Here is a 17,076-nt window from a genome sequence, read left to right on the forward strand (position 1 = left end):
ATTTTTGTATAAGGTGTAAGGAAGGGGTCCAGTTTGCTTTCTGCATATGGCTAGCCAGTTTTCCCAACACCATTTATTAAATAGGGAATCCTTTCCCCGTTGCTTGTTTCTGTCAGAGTTGTCAAAGATCAGATGGTTGTAGATGTGTGGTGTGATTTCTGAGGCCTCTGTTCTGTTCTATTGGTTTATATATCCGTTATGGTACCAGTACCATGCTGTTTTGGTTACTGTAGCCTTGTAGCATAGTTTGAAGTCAAGTAGCATGATGCCTCCAGCTTTGTGTTTTTTGCTTAGCATTGTCTTGTCTATATGGGTTGTTTTGGTTCCATATGAAATTTAAAGTAGATTTTTCCAGTTCTGTGGAGAAAGTCAGTGGTAGCTTGATGGGGATAGCATTGAATCTATCAATTAATTTGGGCAGTATGGCCATTTTCACAATATTGATTCTTCCTATCCATGAGCATGGAATGTTTTTGCATTTCTTTGTGTCCTCTCTTATTTCTTTGACCAGTGGTTTCTAGTTCTCCTTGAAGATGTCCTTCACTTCCCTTGTTAGCTGTATTCCTAGGTATTTTATTGTCTTTGTAGCAATTGTGAATGGGAGAGTTCACTAATGATTTGGCTGTTTGTCTATTATTGGTGTATAGGAATGCTTGTGATTTTTGTACATTGATTTTGTATCCCAAGACTTTGCTGAAGTTGCTTATCAGCTTAAGATTTGGGGCTGAGACAATGGGGTTTTCTAGATATACAATCATGTTATTTGCAAACAGAGACAATTTGACTTCCTCTTCCCCTATGTGAATACCCTTCATTTCTTTCTCTTGCCTGATTGCCCTGGCCAGAACTTCCGATACTATGTTGAATAGGAGTGGTGAGAGAGGGTGGCATCCTTGTTTTGTGTTGGTTTTCAAAGGGAATGTTTCCAGCTTTTGCCCATTCAGTATGATATTGGCTGTGGGTTTGTCATAAATAGCTCTTATTATTTTGAGATACGTTCCATCAATACCTAATTTATTGAGAGTTTTTAGCATTAAGAGGTGAATTTTATTGAAGGCCTTTTCTGCATCTATTGAGGTAATTGTGTGGTGTTTGTCATTGGTTCTGTTTATGTGATGGATTACATTTATTGTTTACGTATGTTGAACCAGCCTTGCATCCCAGGGATGAAGCTGACTTGATTGTGGGTGGATAAGCTTTTTGATGTGCTGCTGGATTTGGTTTGCCAGTATTTTATTTAGGATTTATGCATCAATGTTTAACAGGGATATTGGCCTGAAATTTTCTTTTGTTGTGTCTTTGGCAGGTTTTTGTATCAGGATGATGCTGGCCTCATAAAATGAGTTAGGGAGGAGTCCCTCTTTTTTTATTGTTTGGAATAGTTTCAGAAGAAATGATATCAGCTCCTCTTTGTACCTCTGGTAGAATTCGGCTGTGAATCCGTCTGGTCCTGGGCTTTATTTGATTGGTAGGCTATTAATTACTGCCTCAATTTCAGAACTTGTTATTGGTCTGTTCAGGGATTTGACTTCTTCCTGGTTTAGACTTGGGAGAGTGTATGTGTCCAGGAATTTATCCATTTCTTCTTGATTTTCCAGTACATTTGTGTAGAGGTGTTTATAGTATTCTCTGATGGTAGTTTGTATTTCTGTGGGATCAGTGGTGATATCCTCTTTATCATTTTTTATTCTATTTGATTTTTCTCTTATTAGTCTGGCTAGTGGTCTATTTTGTTCTTTTCAAAACACTACTTCCTGGATTCAATGATTTTTTTTTTGATGGGTTTTTTGTGTTTCTATCTCCTTCAGTTCTGCTCTGATCTTAGTTATTTCTTGTCTTCTGCTAGCTTTTGAATTTGTTTGCTCTTGCTTCTCTAGTTCTTTTAATTGTGATGTTAGGGTGTTGATTTTAGATCTTTCCCACTTTCTCCTCTGGGCATTTAGTGCTATAAAGGTCCCTCTAAACACTGCTTTAGCTGTGTCCAGAGATTCTGGTACGTTGTGTCTTCATTCTCACTGGTTTCAAATAACTTCTTTATTTCTGCCTTAATTTCATTATTTACCCAGTGGTCATTCAGGAGCAGGTTGTTCAGTTTCCATGTAGTTGTTCAGTTTCAAGTGAGTTTCTTAATGCTGAGTTCTAATTTGATTGCGCTGTGGTCTGAGAGACTGTTTGTTATGATTTCCATTCTTTTGTATTTGCTGATGAGTGTTTTACTTCCAATTATGTGGTCAATTTTAGAATAAGTGTGATGTGGTGCTGAGAAGAATGTATATTCTGTTGATTTGGGGTGTAGAGTTCTGTAGATATCTATTAGGTCTGCTTAGTCCAGAGCTGAGTTCAAGTCCTGAATATCCTTGTTAATTTTCTGTCTTGTTGATCTGTCTACTATCGACAGTGGGGTATTAAAGCCTCCCATTATTATTGTGTGGGAGTCTAAGTCTCTTTGTAGGTCTCTAAGAACTTGATTTATGAATCTGGGTGCCCTGTATTGGGTGCATATATATTTAGGATAGTTAGCCCTTCTTGTTGCATTGATCCCTTTACCATTATGTAATGCCCTTCTTTGTCTTTTTTGATCTTTGTTGGTTTAAAGTCTGTTTTATCAGAGACTAGGATTGCAACTCTGCTTTTTTTTGTTTTCCATTTGCTTGGTAAGTATTCCTCGATCCCTTTATTTTGAGCCTATGTGTGTCTTTGCATATGTGACATGGGTGTCCTGAATACAGCACACCAATGGGTCTTGACTCTTTATCCAATTTGCCAGTCTGTGTCTTTTAATTGGAGCATTTAGCCCATTTACATTTAAGGTTAATATTGTTATGTGTGAATTTGATCCTGTCATGATGTTAACTGGTTATTTTGCCCATTAGTTGATGCAGTTTCTTCATAGTGTCAGTGGTCTTTATAATTTGGTATGTTTTTGCAGTGGCTGCTACTGATTTTTCCTTTCCATACTTAGTGCTTCCTTCAGGAGCTCTTGTAAGGTAGGCCTGGTGGTGACAAAATCTCTCATCATTTGCTTGTCTGTAAAGGATTTTATTTCTCCTTTGCTTATGAAGCTTAGTTTGGCTGGATATGAAATTCTGGGTTGAAAATTCTTTAAGAATGTTGAATATTGGTCCTCACTCTCTTCTGGCTTGTAGGATTTTTGCAGAGAGATCTGCTGTTAGTCTGATGGACTTCTCTTTGTGGGTAACCCGACCTTTCTCTCTGGTTGCCCTTAATATTTTTTCCTTCATTTAAACCTTGGTGAATCTGACAATTATGTGTCTTGGCCTGTCTTGCTAGGTTGGAGAAGTTCTCCTGGATAACATCCTGAAGAGTGTTTTCCAAGTTGGTTCCATTCTCCCCATCACTTTCAGGTACACCAATCAAATATAGGTTTGGTCTTTTCACATAGTTCCATATTTCTTGGAGGCTTTGTTCATTCCTTTCCATTCTTTTTTCTCTAATCTTGTCTTCACGCTTTTTCATTAAGTTTATCTTCAATCTCTGATATCCTTTCTTCCACTTGATCGATTCAGCTATTGATACTTGTGTATGCTTCACAAAGTTCCCATACTGTGTTTGTCAGCTCCATTAGGTCATTTATGTTCTTCTCTAAACTGGTTGTTTTAGTTAGCCATCCCTCTAATCTTTTTTCAAGGTTCTTAGCTTCCTTGCATTGGGTTAGAACATGCTCCTTTAGCTTGGAGGTGTTTGTTATTACCCACCTTCTGAAGCCTACTTCTGTCAATTCATCAAACTCATTCTCCATCCAGTTTTGTTCCCTTGCTGGTGAGGAGTTGTGATCTTTTGGAGGAGAAGTGGCATTCTGGTTTTTGGAATTTTCAGCCTTTTTGTGCTGTTTTTTTCTCATCTTCATGGATTTATCTACCTTCGGGTCTTTGATGTTAGTGAACTTCAGATGGGGTTTCTGTATGGACTTTTTTTTGTTGATGTTGATGCTATTCCTTTCTGTTTGTTAGTTTCCTTCTAACAGTCAGGCCTGTCTGCTGGAGTTTGCTGGAGGTCCACTCCAGACCCTGTTTGCCTGGATATCACCAGCAGAGGCTGCGGAACAGCAAAGATTGCTGCCTGTTCCTTCTTCTGGAAGCTTCATCCCAGAGGGGCACCCACCAGATGCCAGCCAGAGCTTTCCTGTATGAGGTGTCTCCCAATCAGGAAGCACAGGGGTCAGGGACCCACTGGAGGAGGCAGTCTGTCCCTTAGCAGAGCTCAAGCGCTGTGCTTCAGAGCTGGCAGTCAGGAACGTTTAAGTCTGCTGAAGCTGTGCCTACAGCCACCCCTACCCCCAGGTGCTCTGTCCCAGGGAGAGGGGAGTTTTATCTATAAGCCTCTGACTGGAGTTGCTGCTTTTCTTGCAGAGATGCCACACCCAGAGAGGAGGAATCTAGACAGGCAGTCTGGCTACAGAAGCTTTGAGGTGCTGCAGTGGGCTCTGTCCAGTTCGAATTTCCTGGTGGCTTTGTTTACACTGTGAGGGGAAAACCGCCTTCTGAAGCCTCAGTAATGGTGGACACCCCTCTCCCAACCAAGCTGGAGTGTACCAGGTCAACTTCAGACTGCTGTGCTCGCAGTGAGAATTTCAAGCCAGTGGATCTTAGCTTACTGGGCTCCATGGGGGTGGGATCTGCTGAACTAGACCACTTGGCTCCCTGGCTTCAGCCCCCTTTCCAGGGGAGTGAACAGTTCTCTCTCTCTGGCATTCCAGGCACCACTGGGGTATGGAAAAAAAACAAAAACAAAAACTCCTGCAGCTATCTCCATGTCTGCCCAAACAGCCACCCAGCTTTGTGATTGAAACCCAGGGCCCTCGTGGTGTAGGCACCCGAGAGAATCTCCTGGTCTGTGGATTGGGAAGACTGTGGGAAAAGTGTAGTATCTGGGCTGGAGTAGACTGTTCCTCATGGCTCCTCATGGCTTCCCTTGGCTAGGGCAGGGAGTTCCCCAACGCCTTGTGCTTTCCGGGTGAGGCAATGCCCCACCCTACTTTGGCTCGCTCTCTGTGGGCTGCAACCACTGTCTAAGCACTCCCAGTGAGATGAGCTGGGTACCTCAGTTGGAAATGTGGAAATCACCCACCTTCTGTGTTGATCTTGCTGGGAACTGCAGGCTGGAGCTGTTCCTATTTGGCCATCTCGCCAGCCACCCCTGCTCTCATTTTTTCATCTTTCCTACATCTGCAGAATTGACAGTTTTCTAAATTTTTTTCTTTTTCCCTTTTAGTGATTAATCTTAAGATACTAAAAAAAGCGAACTCTTATGGAAAAATGTATAGATAAATGTGTATTTTTATTCTTCTATCAACTATGAAGGCTTTAGCATAAATTACCTACCTATTGAATAGCCCTTCTTTATGTTGTGTCTTATAGTTTTAGCTTTTGTTTACATTCTTGCAGAAGTATGTTCCTTTTTTTGTGAGGGCCTATGGGTAGTTAACCTTATAGAGTTTATTTGAAAATAGGATTTATCTTGCCTTACTCTTAATAGTGTAGCTTTTCTAGTTTTATTTTCTCCTTCAGGTTTTTTGAAGACAATTACTCCATTGTCTCCTGGCTTTTATTGTTTGGTCACCAGCATAGCTGTTCCTTTTCAAGTAATTTGTCTATAGTCTCTGGCAGACTTAAGGGCTGCCTCTGTATCTTTTATATTATACAATTTAATTATGATATATCCAGGCAATACATCCAGATTTTTGATAAATTTTCATTCTCAATGACAATTTCTTCAAATATTGCTTCTCCATCATTCTTTTTTCCTCCTGAGATTCCTATTTAGAGAGGCTGAAGCCATTTGTTCTAGCCACCATTTCCTCTTAATTATTTTTCATATTTGTGTATCATTCTGGATAAGCTCCCAAAACTACATTTCAATTTGGCAGTTTCTTTTTTGCCAGTGTCTGATCTAGAGTGGATCCTACATATTGTAGTTTTAATTTCAATAACAATATTTTATTTTCAAGAATTCTAAATGTTTCATTAGCTTGGTGGTTTCTAGTATCAAACAGCTTCTGACAAAACTATACTTTCTTGGGAGGCTGAGACGGGCGGATCACGAGGTCAGGAGATTGAGACCATCTTGGCTAACACATTGAAACCCTGTCTCTACTAAAATTACAAAAAATTAGCTGGGCATGGTGGCACGCGCCATAGTCCCAGCTACTGAGGAGGCTGAGGCAGAAGAATCTTTTGAACCCAGGAGGCGGAGGTGCAATGAGCCAAGATGGCGCCACTGCACTCTGGCCTGGATGACAGAGCGAGACTTCATCTCCAAAAAACAAACAAACAAAAAACCAAAAACTATACCTCCAAACAGCTTGCCATTGTTATATTTTCTTTAGATTTCTTTCTTGAGTAGGAGAATTTTAGACCCAGCAGTAGATGGGGTTCCAGTCTGCCCTATCCCGCAGGAGCCAGAGTTTCCATTGCCATGATCTGTGTCCTGTCTCAGTTCCCAGAAAGTCTGCAGTTTGAGCCTTCCCAGTGCCTTCTCTTCTTCTTCCCTTCCTCATTGTATTGCAGCCTCTTCTGGTGTTTCTGGCCCATGAAGAAATTTGTCCTGTACTTAAGCCTGGCTATGCCTTTTTTTGTCTTATCACTTTGTTCTGTCATTGGTACACATTGGAGCAGGATTTTAAAAAATTTTTATTTTACTTTAAGTTCCGGGATACATGTACAGAATGTGCAAGTTTGTTACATAGGTATACATGTGCCATGGTAGTTTGCTGCATCTATCAACCTGTCATCTAGGTTTTAAGCCCTGCATGCATTAGGTATTTGTCCTAATGCTCTCCCTCCGCTTGTTCCCTACCTCCTGACAGTCCCCAGTGTGTGTTGTTCCCCTCCCTGTGTCCATGTGTTCTCACTGTTGAACTCCCAATTATCAGTGAGAACATGTGGTGTTTGGTTTTCTGTTCCTGTGTTAGTTTGCTGAGGATAATGGCTTCCAGCTTCATCTACGTCCCTGCAAAAGACATGACCTCATTCTTTTTTATGGCTGCATAGTATTCAATGGTGTGTGTGTGTACCACATTTTCTTTATCCAATCTGTCATTGGGCATTTGAGTTGGTTCCATGTCTTTGCTATTGTAAATAGTGCTGCAATAAACGTTCGTATGCATGTGTCTTTATAGTAGAATGAATTATAATGCTTTGGGTATATCCCCAGTAATGGGATTGCTGGGTCAAATGGTATTTCTGGTTCTAGATCCTTGAGGAATCACCACACTGTCTTACACAATGGTTGAACTAATTTACATTCCCACCAACAATGTAAAAGCGTTCTTATTTCTCCACTGCCTCGCCATCTACTGTTTCTTCACTTTTTAATAATCATCATTCTGACTGGTGTGAGATGGTATCTCATTATGGTTTTGATTTGCATTTCTCTAATGATCAGTGATGTTGAGCTTTTTTTCATGTTTGTTGGTCACATAAATGTCATCTTTTGAGAAGTATGTGTTCATATCCTTTGCCCACTTTTTGATGTTTTTTTTCTTGTAAATTTGTGTAAGTTCCTTGTAGATTCTAGATATTAGCCCTTTGTCAGATGGTTAGATTACAAAATTTTTCTCCCATTCTGTAGATTGCCTTTTCACTCTGATGATAGTTTCTTTTGATGTGCAGAAGCTCTTTAGTTTAGTAAATTTTCATTTTTGTTGCAATTGCTTTTGGTGTTTTCGTCATGAAATCTTTGCCTGTGCCTATGTCCTGAATGGTATTGCCTAGGTTTTCTTCTAGGGCTTTTATGGTTTTGGGTTTTATGTTTAAGTCTTTAATCCATCTTGAGTTAATTTTTGTATAAGGTGTTAATTTTGTATAAGGTGTAAGGAAGGGGTCCTGCATATGGCTAACCAGTTTTCCCAGTACCATTTATTAAATAGGGAATCTGTTCCCCATTGCTAGTTTTTGTCTAGTTTGTTGAAGATCAGATGGTTGTAGATGTGTGGTGTTATTTTAGGTCTCTGCTCTGTTCCATTGGTGTATATGTCTGTTTTGGTTATTGTAGCCTTATAGTTTAGGTTGAAGTCAGGTAGCATGATGCCTCCAGTTTTGTTCTTTTTACTTAGGATTTTCTTGGGTATACGAGCTCCTTTTTGGTTTCATATGAAATTTAAAGTAGATTTTTCTAATTCTGTGAATAATGTTGATGGTAGTTTGGGAATAGCATTGATTCTATAAATTACTTTGGGCAGTATGGCCATTTTCACAATATTGATTCTTCCTATCCATGAGCATGGAATGTTTTTCCATTTGTTTGTGTCCTCTTTTATTTCCTTGACCAGTGGTTTGTAGTTCTCCTTGAAGAGGTCCTTCACTTCCATTGTTAGCTGTATTCCTAGGTATTTTATTCTCTTTGTAGCAATTGTGATTGGAAGTTCATTCATGATTTGGTGCTTTGTCTATTGTTGGTGTATAGGAATGCTTATGATTTTTGTACATTGATTTTCTATCCTAAGACTTTGCTGAAGTTGCTCATCAGCTTAAGGAGTTTTTGGGCTTAGATAATCTTTTTTTTTTTTTCTTTTGAGATGATGGAGTCTTGCTCCATAGCCCACGCTGGAGTGCAGTGGCATGATCTCGGCTCACTGCAACCTCTGTCTCCCAGGTCTCATTTTAAGCAATTCCGCTTCAGCCTCCCGAACTCCTGAGTAGCTGGGATTACGGGCATATGCCATCATGCCTAGCTAATTTTTGTATTTTTAGTAGAGATGGGGTTTCACCATGTTGGCCAGGCTGGTCTTGAACTTCTCACCTTGTGATCTGCCCACCTCGGCCTCCCAAAGCACTGGGATTACAGGTGTGAGCCGCCGCACCTGCCCTGACAATGGGGTTTTCTAAATATACAATCATGTCATCTGTAAACAGACAATTTTACTTTCTCTCTTTCTATTTAAATACCCTTTATTTCTGTCTCGTGCTTGATTGCCCTGGCCAGAACTTCAATACTATGTTGAATAGGAGAGGGGGTTTTCAAAATGAGAACTCCATGATCCAAAACTACCTTTGAGTGGCTCTTATCAGCCACTGCCCAGCTGGTTATGGCCTGCTTTAGCTTGTGATAGTGGTGGTGGGAGGTTAGGGTGGAGAGTTCCATTGCAGAATGTAGGAACATGCTGAGCCTACTTGGGGCTATTTTCCAAATTTTTAATGCTTGTACTTCCAGAAAGTCATCTGAACTTGGCTAAGGACACATCTTTCTGTAAAGTGTACCCTGTGTACCATTCAATCTTATCTACTTACACTATTAGCATGGATGTTAAAGGCTCACATTAAACTGCCAGGGTTCAAAACTTGCTTCTATCTTAAACTGCTTGGGGGCAAGTTAAACCTTATTGCATCTACCATATTTCTAAATCTGTAAAATGGGAATATAAAAACACCTAACACAAAGGGCTCTAGAGGTTAAATAATACATGCTAATCATGTAGAGAGACACTTGGTATAGATAGAATTGTAAGCTATTAGCTTTTATAGTTATTACTGACTAGAAGAATCTAATCAGAAAGGTGACATTGCCTTCTTAGATATCAAAATGTGATATTTGGATATGCTTGAGATATGGTTACCTGGAGGCACATTTCTAATCATTCACCCTAAAATTAAATGGGGAGAATTCCTCCCTAACACAGCCTCAGGTATGTATGGTCAGTGTTTTCCTTGTCTCTGAAACACCCCTGAACTGTTTTTTGAGATGGAGTCTCACTCTGTCACCCAGGCTGGAGTGTGGTGGCATGATCTTGGCTCACTGCAACCTCCGCCTCCCATGTTCAAGCAATTTTCCTGCCTCAGCCTCCCGAGTAGCTGTGACCACAGGCGCCTGCTACCACACCCAACTAATTTTTTTATTTTTAGTAGAGACGGGATTTCACCATCTTGGCCAGGCTGGTCTCGAATTCCTGACCTCAGGTGATCTGTCCACCTCGGCCTCCCAAAGTGCTGGGATTACAGGTGTGAGCCACCATGCCTGGCCATACCCCTGAACTTTTTATCAATTATCTATTTTTGCAACTAATTGTCTCATTGTTTTAATATATGTTAGTTTTAACATCCTGGCTAGATGAAAAGCAAGTTGATTCCAGAATTTTATCTTTTTCACCCCTTTCATCCCTGTACAGGTAGGACATAGGGTAGGAGCTTAGTGTGTATTTATTGAGTGGATTGATAACACAGAATGAAACAATTCAGAAATTTGAGTATAGTCAATGGGCAGGAGCACAGTTTTGAAGCCAAAGGGGCTCTGGGACACTTACCCATGTCTTCATTTCCATTGCCTGGTGCAAAAGGATTGTGGTGAGGGAGATGGTGTTGATTGGTGTCCCAAAGGTAAAGACATCTATATCAGAGCCCTTATAGGCCTGCAGAGGAGGAACAGACAGGCATTGTCAGGTATGTCTGTGGACTAACTTTGGCTTTGACACAGTGATTATAAAGCATCAATGAAGGCAGTTGTCAATGGAGAAGGAGGTACCCAGCTGCCATCTGTGTGGTACTGATCCGAGGAACAGGTCAAGGTAAGAAAGGAATTGATAGGACTAATTTAGAAATGGTGTCTGCAGGAGTAAGCCAAGATGGGGATTGTGAAACCATTGTGGAATGAATGAAGACAGAATTCATTGAGAGCCCATCAGACACAATGCTAACAGCTGAGGATACTTCTGTGTTTGCCTACAATGAGTTTAGTCTATTAGGCAGTGCGGATGTGGTACAATTTAAGGAAGTACGTGCTATAATAGAGGCAAGTACAAGGTACCCTGGGAACACAGAAGAGAGGATATATTAGCTGAGACCAGAATAAGAGGAGTTAATCACTTGGAAAGAGAGGGTAAATGCAGTTCCAGCAAAGGTCAGAACGGAGGGTGAACACAGACGGTTTGTAGAACTCCAGAGTCCTACGTTGTAGGTCTGTTGAGCATATTCAAGGGCAAAAGATATAGCAGGAAAGCCAAGCAAAGGCCTGGCCAGGGAGGGTATTGTAAGCCAGGAAATTCAAGCAAAGCACAAGATCCCTGCCTCCCCTAACTCCATCATCTTGCTAATTATGAAAGAATATGAGCCCAGAGGTTGGATAAGCAACAGTGTTTACCTGGTGGCAATTGCTTCCCATCCTGTTCCGTGTGTCCAGGAAGAAGACATATATTGTTTGCTACCTAAATTCTCACTATTTAAACTGAGGAATCAAACTGAGATTGGGCTGCTATCCCTTGCTATCTGCATTCTTGCTACTTTTTTCAGATAATGTAGTATCTCATTATCGGAACTTGCTGCCTCTGAAGGCTAGCTTCCTTGACCTTCAAAGCACAAGTGTATATAAAAATCAAGGGTAGTAAATTCAAATACCTTCAGTGTTCAAGTAGGAAACAGTTAATGAGTAAAGATAGCCAGATGTAAGACAAAGGGGAGTGGTGGAGACTAAGGCAAACTGGAGAACATGCTCACAAGGTGAGCCCAGCTGCAAAGTCAAGTCCAGATTTTTGCTATGAGGGAAAAAATGACCCAGTATAAATATAGCTTTCAGTTTTTCAAGAGCCAGCAGAAATAAAAATGTTTGGGTAGTGTTCTGACTTTTCAAACACCTTGGGTTGGATGTAACCTGCAGGCTACCTGTTTGAGCCTCTGCTCTAAAGTGTCCAGAAGGACACTACTGGTCTGGAACTTTAAATAAAAAGGACCAGTTCTTCTCTGCAATTTATGTGGTTAGAATGGGACTACATGACTTACCAGGTAAGGGATAAAGAAACAGATGAGGCTCTGGTAGAATGCATCCACCATAGATATCCAGAAAGTCGACAGGTTATAGCACTGCCAGGAGAGAACACACCAATAATTATCACCCTTATAGCAAGCCTCTATTCTTTGCAAGCAACTTTCTTGCATGTGGCTGCGACAGACAACCAGACGCATACAATACCACTTGTATTTGTGGTAGTAGAATGGAGTAATTAGGAGCGTAGACTTGGGGGTGACAGACTTCAGTTCAACTGTGTGACCTTGTGAAAATTACTAAACTGTGCGGAGAACTAGTTTCTTCTTCCATGAAATGTGGGCAAAAATAACACAGCCTATCTCCTTGGGGTTCAAGAGGACTAAATGCAATTGTGCCTTAGTACCTAGTAAGTACTCAGGCCTTAGTGCCTAGCCAAGTACTCAGTTATTCATTGTTAACACTCATTAGTTCTTTTGCTACTGTTGCTACAAACTTGGCAAGTGTAAAGATTCTAAAGTTTCTAAGTGGCATCTGAGAGATCTCAATCATAGCCCGAATCACAGGTTCCCAAGTTTCTGAAGTTCAACGGCTCCAGAAACAAGCCTTCTCAGGCATCAATCTTTGTGCCTTCCCCGGGAAAAGTGAAACCTTTACAGTTTTTGGGTCTTGCTTTATTAACTTCTTTTAGATATTCAAGGAATTTGCTATGCAGTCAGCACTTTGATGGGAAGGGTAAACTTAGAAGAGCCCAAGGTGAACATGCACTCTCACCATGCCCCCTTCGTCTGGACTGCTTGGGCTTCTGTGTTGCTCTCTCCTCTTGGCTTTGGGCTAACAACGGGGCTTGCTGTTAGTCTATAAATAATTGCCAGATCTCAAATACCACACCTGGCTTTGCACTTCTTTGCTCCAGGTGCAAGACACTCTCTGGCATTGCAAAGTCCCTCTTCCCAGAGCTCCCTCTTTGAGGCATCCAGGGTCCCTTGATCCAGCTTCTTGCTGGTGCTGGGAGTGCATGCTGTCTGACTTCTTCAAATCATTCAGGGCTGCAGTGTGGCCTCTCTGGGCCCCCTAGGATGCCACCTCATGGCTTCTCAGGCCTGCCTTAGTCTATTTGATACCAGCAAATTCTAAAGCACATGTAATTTTGAGTTCTAAGTTTTGCCTTCCCTAATATGAAATAGAACCATTGTATACCTTATCCAATGAAAAGCAAAGTAGCTATAAATCCCAAGGGTTCTCAAACTGGGCTTTGGGGGTTCTACAGATGCATCTCAGAGCCTGGGGGGGACCGCTGAAAGGTATAGGATCCTTCTGCATGGCTCGTCCCCTTCGACTAGGGCAGTCCCATATTAATGTGTGATATAATTAAGAAATAATTGGGGCAGCCAAGATGGCTGAATAGGAACAGCTCCGGTCTACAGCTCCCAGTGTGAGCGACACAGATTTCTGCATTTCCATCTGAGGTACTGGGTTCATTTCACTAGGGAGTGCCAGACAGTGGGCGCAGGACAGTGGGTGCAGCACATCATGCACGAGCCAAAGCAGGGCGAGGCATTGCCTCATTTGGGAAGCACAAGGGGTCAGGGAGTTCCCCTTCCTAGTCAAAGAAAGGGGTGACAGATGGCACCTGGAAAATCGGGTCACTCCCACCCTAATACTGTGCTTTTCCGACAGGCTTAAAAAACAGCGCACCACGAGATTATATCCCGCACATGGCTTGGAGGGTCCTACGCCCATGGAGTCTTGCTGATTGCTAGCACAGCAGTCTGAGATCAAACTGCAAGGCAACAGCAAGGCTGGGGGAGGGGCGCCCGCCATTGCCCAGGCTTGCTTAGGTATATAAAGCAGCCGGGAAGCTCGAACTGGGTGGAGCCCACCACAGCTCAAGGAGGCCTGCCTCCTCTGTAGGCTCCACCTCTGGGGGCAGGGCACAGACGAACAAAAAGGCAGCAGTAACCTCTGCAGACTTAAATGTCCCTGTCTGACAGCTTTGAAGAGAGCAGTGGTTCTCCCAGCACGCAGCTGGAGATCTGAGAATGGACAGACTGCCTCCTCAAGTGGGTCCCTGACACCTGACCCCTGAGCAGCCTAACTGGGAGGCACCCCACCAGTAGGTGCAGACTGACACCTCACATGGCCAGATACTTCTCTGAGACAAAACTTCCAGAGGAACAATCAGAGAGCAGCATTCGCAGTTCACAAAAATCTGCTGTTCTGCAGCCACCGCTGCTGTTACCCAGGCAAACAGGGTCTGGAGTGGACCTCTAGCAAACTCCAACAGACCTGCAGCTGAGGGTCCTGTCTGTTAGAAGGAAAACTAACAAACAGAAAGGACATCCACACCAAAAACCCATCTGTACATCACCATCATCAAAGACCAAAAGTAGATAAAACCACAAAGATGGGGAAAAAACAGAGCAGAAAAACTGGAAACTCTAAAAAGCAGAGTGCCTCTCCTCCTCCAAAGGAAACACAGTTCCTCACCAGCAATGGAACAAAGCTGGACAGAGAATGACTTTGACGAGTTGAGGAGTTGAGGGAAGGCTTCAATCAAACTACTCTGACCTACAGGAGGAAATTCAAACTAAAGGCAAAGAAGTTAAAAACTTTGAAAAAAATTTAGGTGAATGTAGAACTAGAAAAACCGATACAGAGAAGTGCTTAAAGGAGCTGATGGAGCTGAAAGCCAAGGCTTGAGAACTACGTGAAGAATGCAGAAGCCTCAGGAGCCGATGCAATCAACTTGGAAGAAAGGGTATCAGTGATGGAAGATGAAATGAATGAAATGAAGTGAGAAGGGAAGTTTAGAGAAAAAAGAATAAAAAGAAATGAATAAAGCCTCCAAGAAATATGGGACTATGTGAAAAGACCAAATCTACGTCTGATTGGTGTACCTGAAAGTGACGGGGAGAATGGAACCAAGCTGGAAAACACTCTGCAGGATATTATCCAGGAGAACTTCCCCAATCTAGCAAGGCAGGCCAACATTCAGATTCAGGAAATACAGAGAATGCCACAAAGATACTCCTTGAGAAGAGCAACTCCAAGACACATAATTGTCAGATTCACCAAAGTTGAAATGAAGGAAAAAATGTTAAGGGCAGCCAGAGAGAAAGGTTGGGTTACCCACAAAGGGAAGCCCATCAGACTAACAGCTGATCTCTCGGCAGAAACTCCACAAGCCAGAAGAGAGTGGGAGCCAATATTCAACATTCTTAAAGAAAAGAATTTTCAACTCAGAATTTCATATCCAGCCAAACTAAGCTTCATAAGTGAAGGAGAAATAAAATCCTTTACAGACAAACAAATGCTGAGAGATTTTGTCACCACCAGGCCTGCCCTACAAGAGCTCCTGAAGTAAGCACTAAACATGGAAAGGAACAACAAGTACCAGCCACTGCAAAATCATGCCAAATTGTAAAGACCATCGAGGCTAGGAAGAAACTGCATCAACTAATGAGCAAAATAACCAGCTAACATCATAATGACAGGATCAAATTCACACATAACAATATTAACTTTAAATGTAAATGGACTAAATGCTCCAATTAAAAGACACAGACTGGCAAATTGGATAAAGAGTCAAGACCCATCAGTTTGCTGTATTCAGGACACCCATCTCATGTGCAGAGACGCACATAGGCTCAAAATAAATGGATGGAGGAAGATCTACCAAAATAAATGGATGGAGAAAGATCTACCAAGCAAATGGAAAACAAAAAAAGGCAGGGGTTGCAATCCTAGTCTCGGATAAAACAGACTTTAAACCAACAAAGATCAAAAGAGAAAAAGAAGGCCATTACATAATGGTAAAGGGATCAATTCAACAAGAAGAACTAACTATCCTAAATATATATGTACCCAATACAGGAGCACCCAGATTCATAAAGCAAGTCCTGAGTGACCTACAAAGAGACTTAGACTCCCACACAATAATGATGGGAGACTTTAACACCCTACTGTCAACATTAGACAGATCAATGAGACAGAAAGTTAACAAGGATATCCAGGAATTGAACTCGGCTCTGCACCAAGCAGACCTAATAGACACCTACAGAACTCTCCACCCCAAATCAACAGAATATACATTCTTTTTAGCACCACACCACACTTATTCCAAAACTGACCACATAGTTGGAAGTAAAGCACTCCTCAGCAAATGTAAAAGAACAGAAATTATAGCAAACTGTCTCTCAGACCACAGTGCAATCAAACTAGAACTCAGGATTAAGAAACTCACTCAAAACTGCTGAACTGCATGGAAACTGAACAACCTGCTCCTGAATGACTACTGGGTACATCACGAAATGAAGGCAGAAATAAAGATGTTCTTTGAAACCAATGAGAACAAAGACACAACATACCAGAATTTCTGGGACACATTTAAAGCAGTGTGTAGAGGGAAATTTATAGCACTAAATGCCCACAAGAGAAAGCAGGAACGATCTAAAATTGACACCCTAACATCACAATTAAAAGAACTAGAGAAGCAAGAGCAAACACATTCAAAAGCTAGCAGAAGGCAAGAAATAACTAAGATCAGAGCAGAACTGAAGGAAAGAGAGACACAAAAAACCCTTCAAAATATCAATGAATCCAGGAGCTGGTTTTTTGAAAAGATCAACAAAATTGAGAGACTGATAGCAAGATTAATAAAGAAGAAAATAGAGAAGAATCAAATAGATGCAATAAAAAATGATAAAGGGGATATCACCACTGATCCCACAGAAATACAAACTACCATCAGAGAATACTACAAACACCTGTATGCAAATACACTAGAAAATCTAGAAGAAATGGATAAATTCCTCGACACATACACCCTCCCAAGACTAAACCAGGAAGGAGTTGAATCTCTGAATAGACCAATAACAGGCTCTGAAATTGTGGCAATAATCAATAGCTTACCAACCAAAAAGAGTCCAGGACCAGATGGATTCACAGCCGAATTCTACCAGAGGTACAAGGAGGAACTGGTACCATTCCTTCTGAAACTATTCCAATCAATAGAAAAAGAGGGAATCATCCCTAACTCATTTTATGAGGCCAGCATCATCGTGATACCAAAGCCGGGCAGAGACACAACCAAAAAGAGAATTTTAGACCAATATCCTTGATGAACATTGATGCAAAAATCCTCAATAAAATACTGGCAAACTGAACCTAGCAGCACATCAAAAAACTTATCCACTATGATCAAATTGGCCTCATCCCTGGGATGCAAGGCTGGTTCAATATATGCAAATCAATAAATGTAATCCAGCATATAAACAGAACCAAAGACAAAAACCACGTGATTATCCCAATAGATGCAGAAAAGGCCTTTGACAAAATTCAACAACCATTCATGCTAAAAACTCT

At 41.5% G+C, this 17,076-nt stretch overlaps 1 protein-coding gene across 5 annotated transcripts in view; it reads right to left on the minus strand.

Annotated features, from left to right (window-relative positions):
* ATP10B (ATPase phospholipid transporting 10B (putative)) overlaps nt 1-17,076 on the minus strand; it is a 360,087-nt gene that overhangs the window by 16,206 nt on the left and 326,805 nt on the right. For all 5 annotated transcript variants that reach the window (XM_016954150.4, XM_001137552.8, XM_054685268.2 and 2 more), the window contains 2 exons: nt 11,727-11,807; nt 10,259-10,363 (listed from right to left, as the gene is read on the minus strand). In XM_016954150.4, the coding sequence (XP_016809639.1) occupies nt 10,259-10,363; nt 11,727-11,807 (186 nt within the window). The remainder of the gene's footprint in view (nt 1-10,258; nt 10,364-11,726; nt 11,808-17,076) is intronic.

This window comes from Pan troglodytes, chromosome 4 (assembly GCF_028858775.2).
Source record: "Pan troglodytes isolate AG18354 chromosome 4, NHGRI_mPanTro3-v2.0_pri, whole genome shotgun sequence".
In the NCBI taxonomy this organism is placed as follows: domain Eukaryota; kingdom Metazoa; phylum Chordata; class Mammalia; order Primates; family Hominidae; genus Pan; species Pan troglodytes.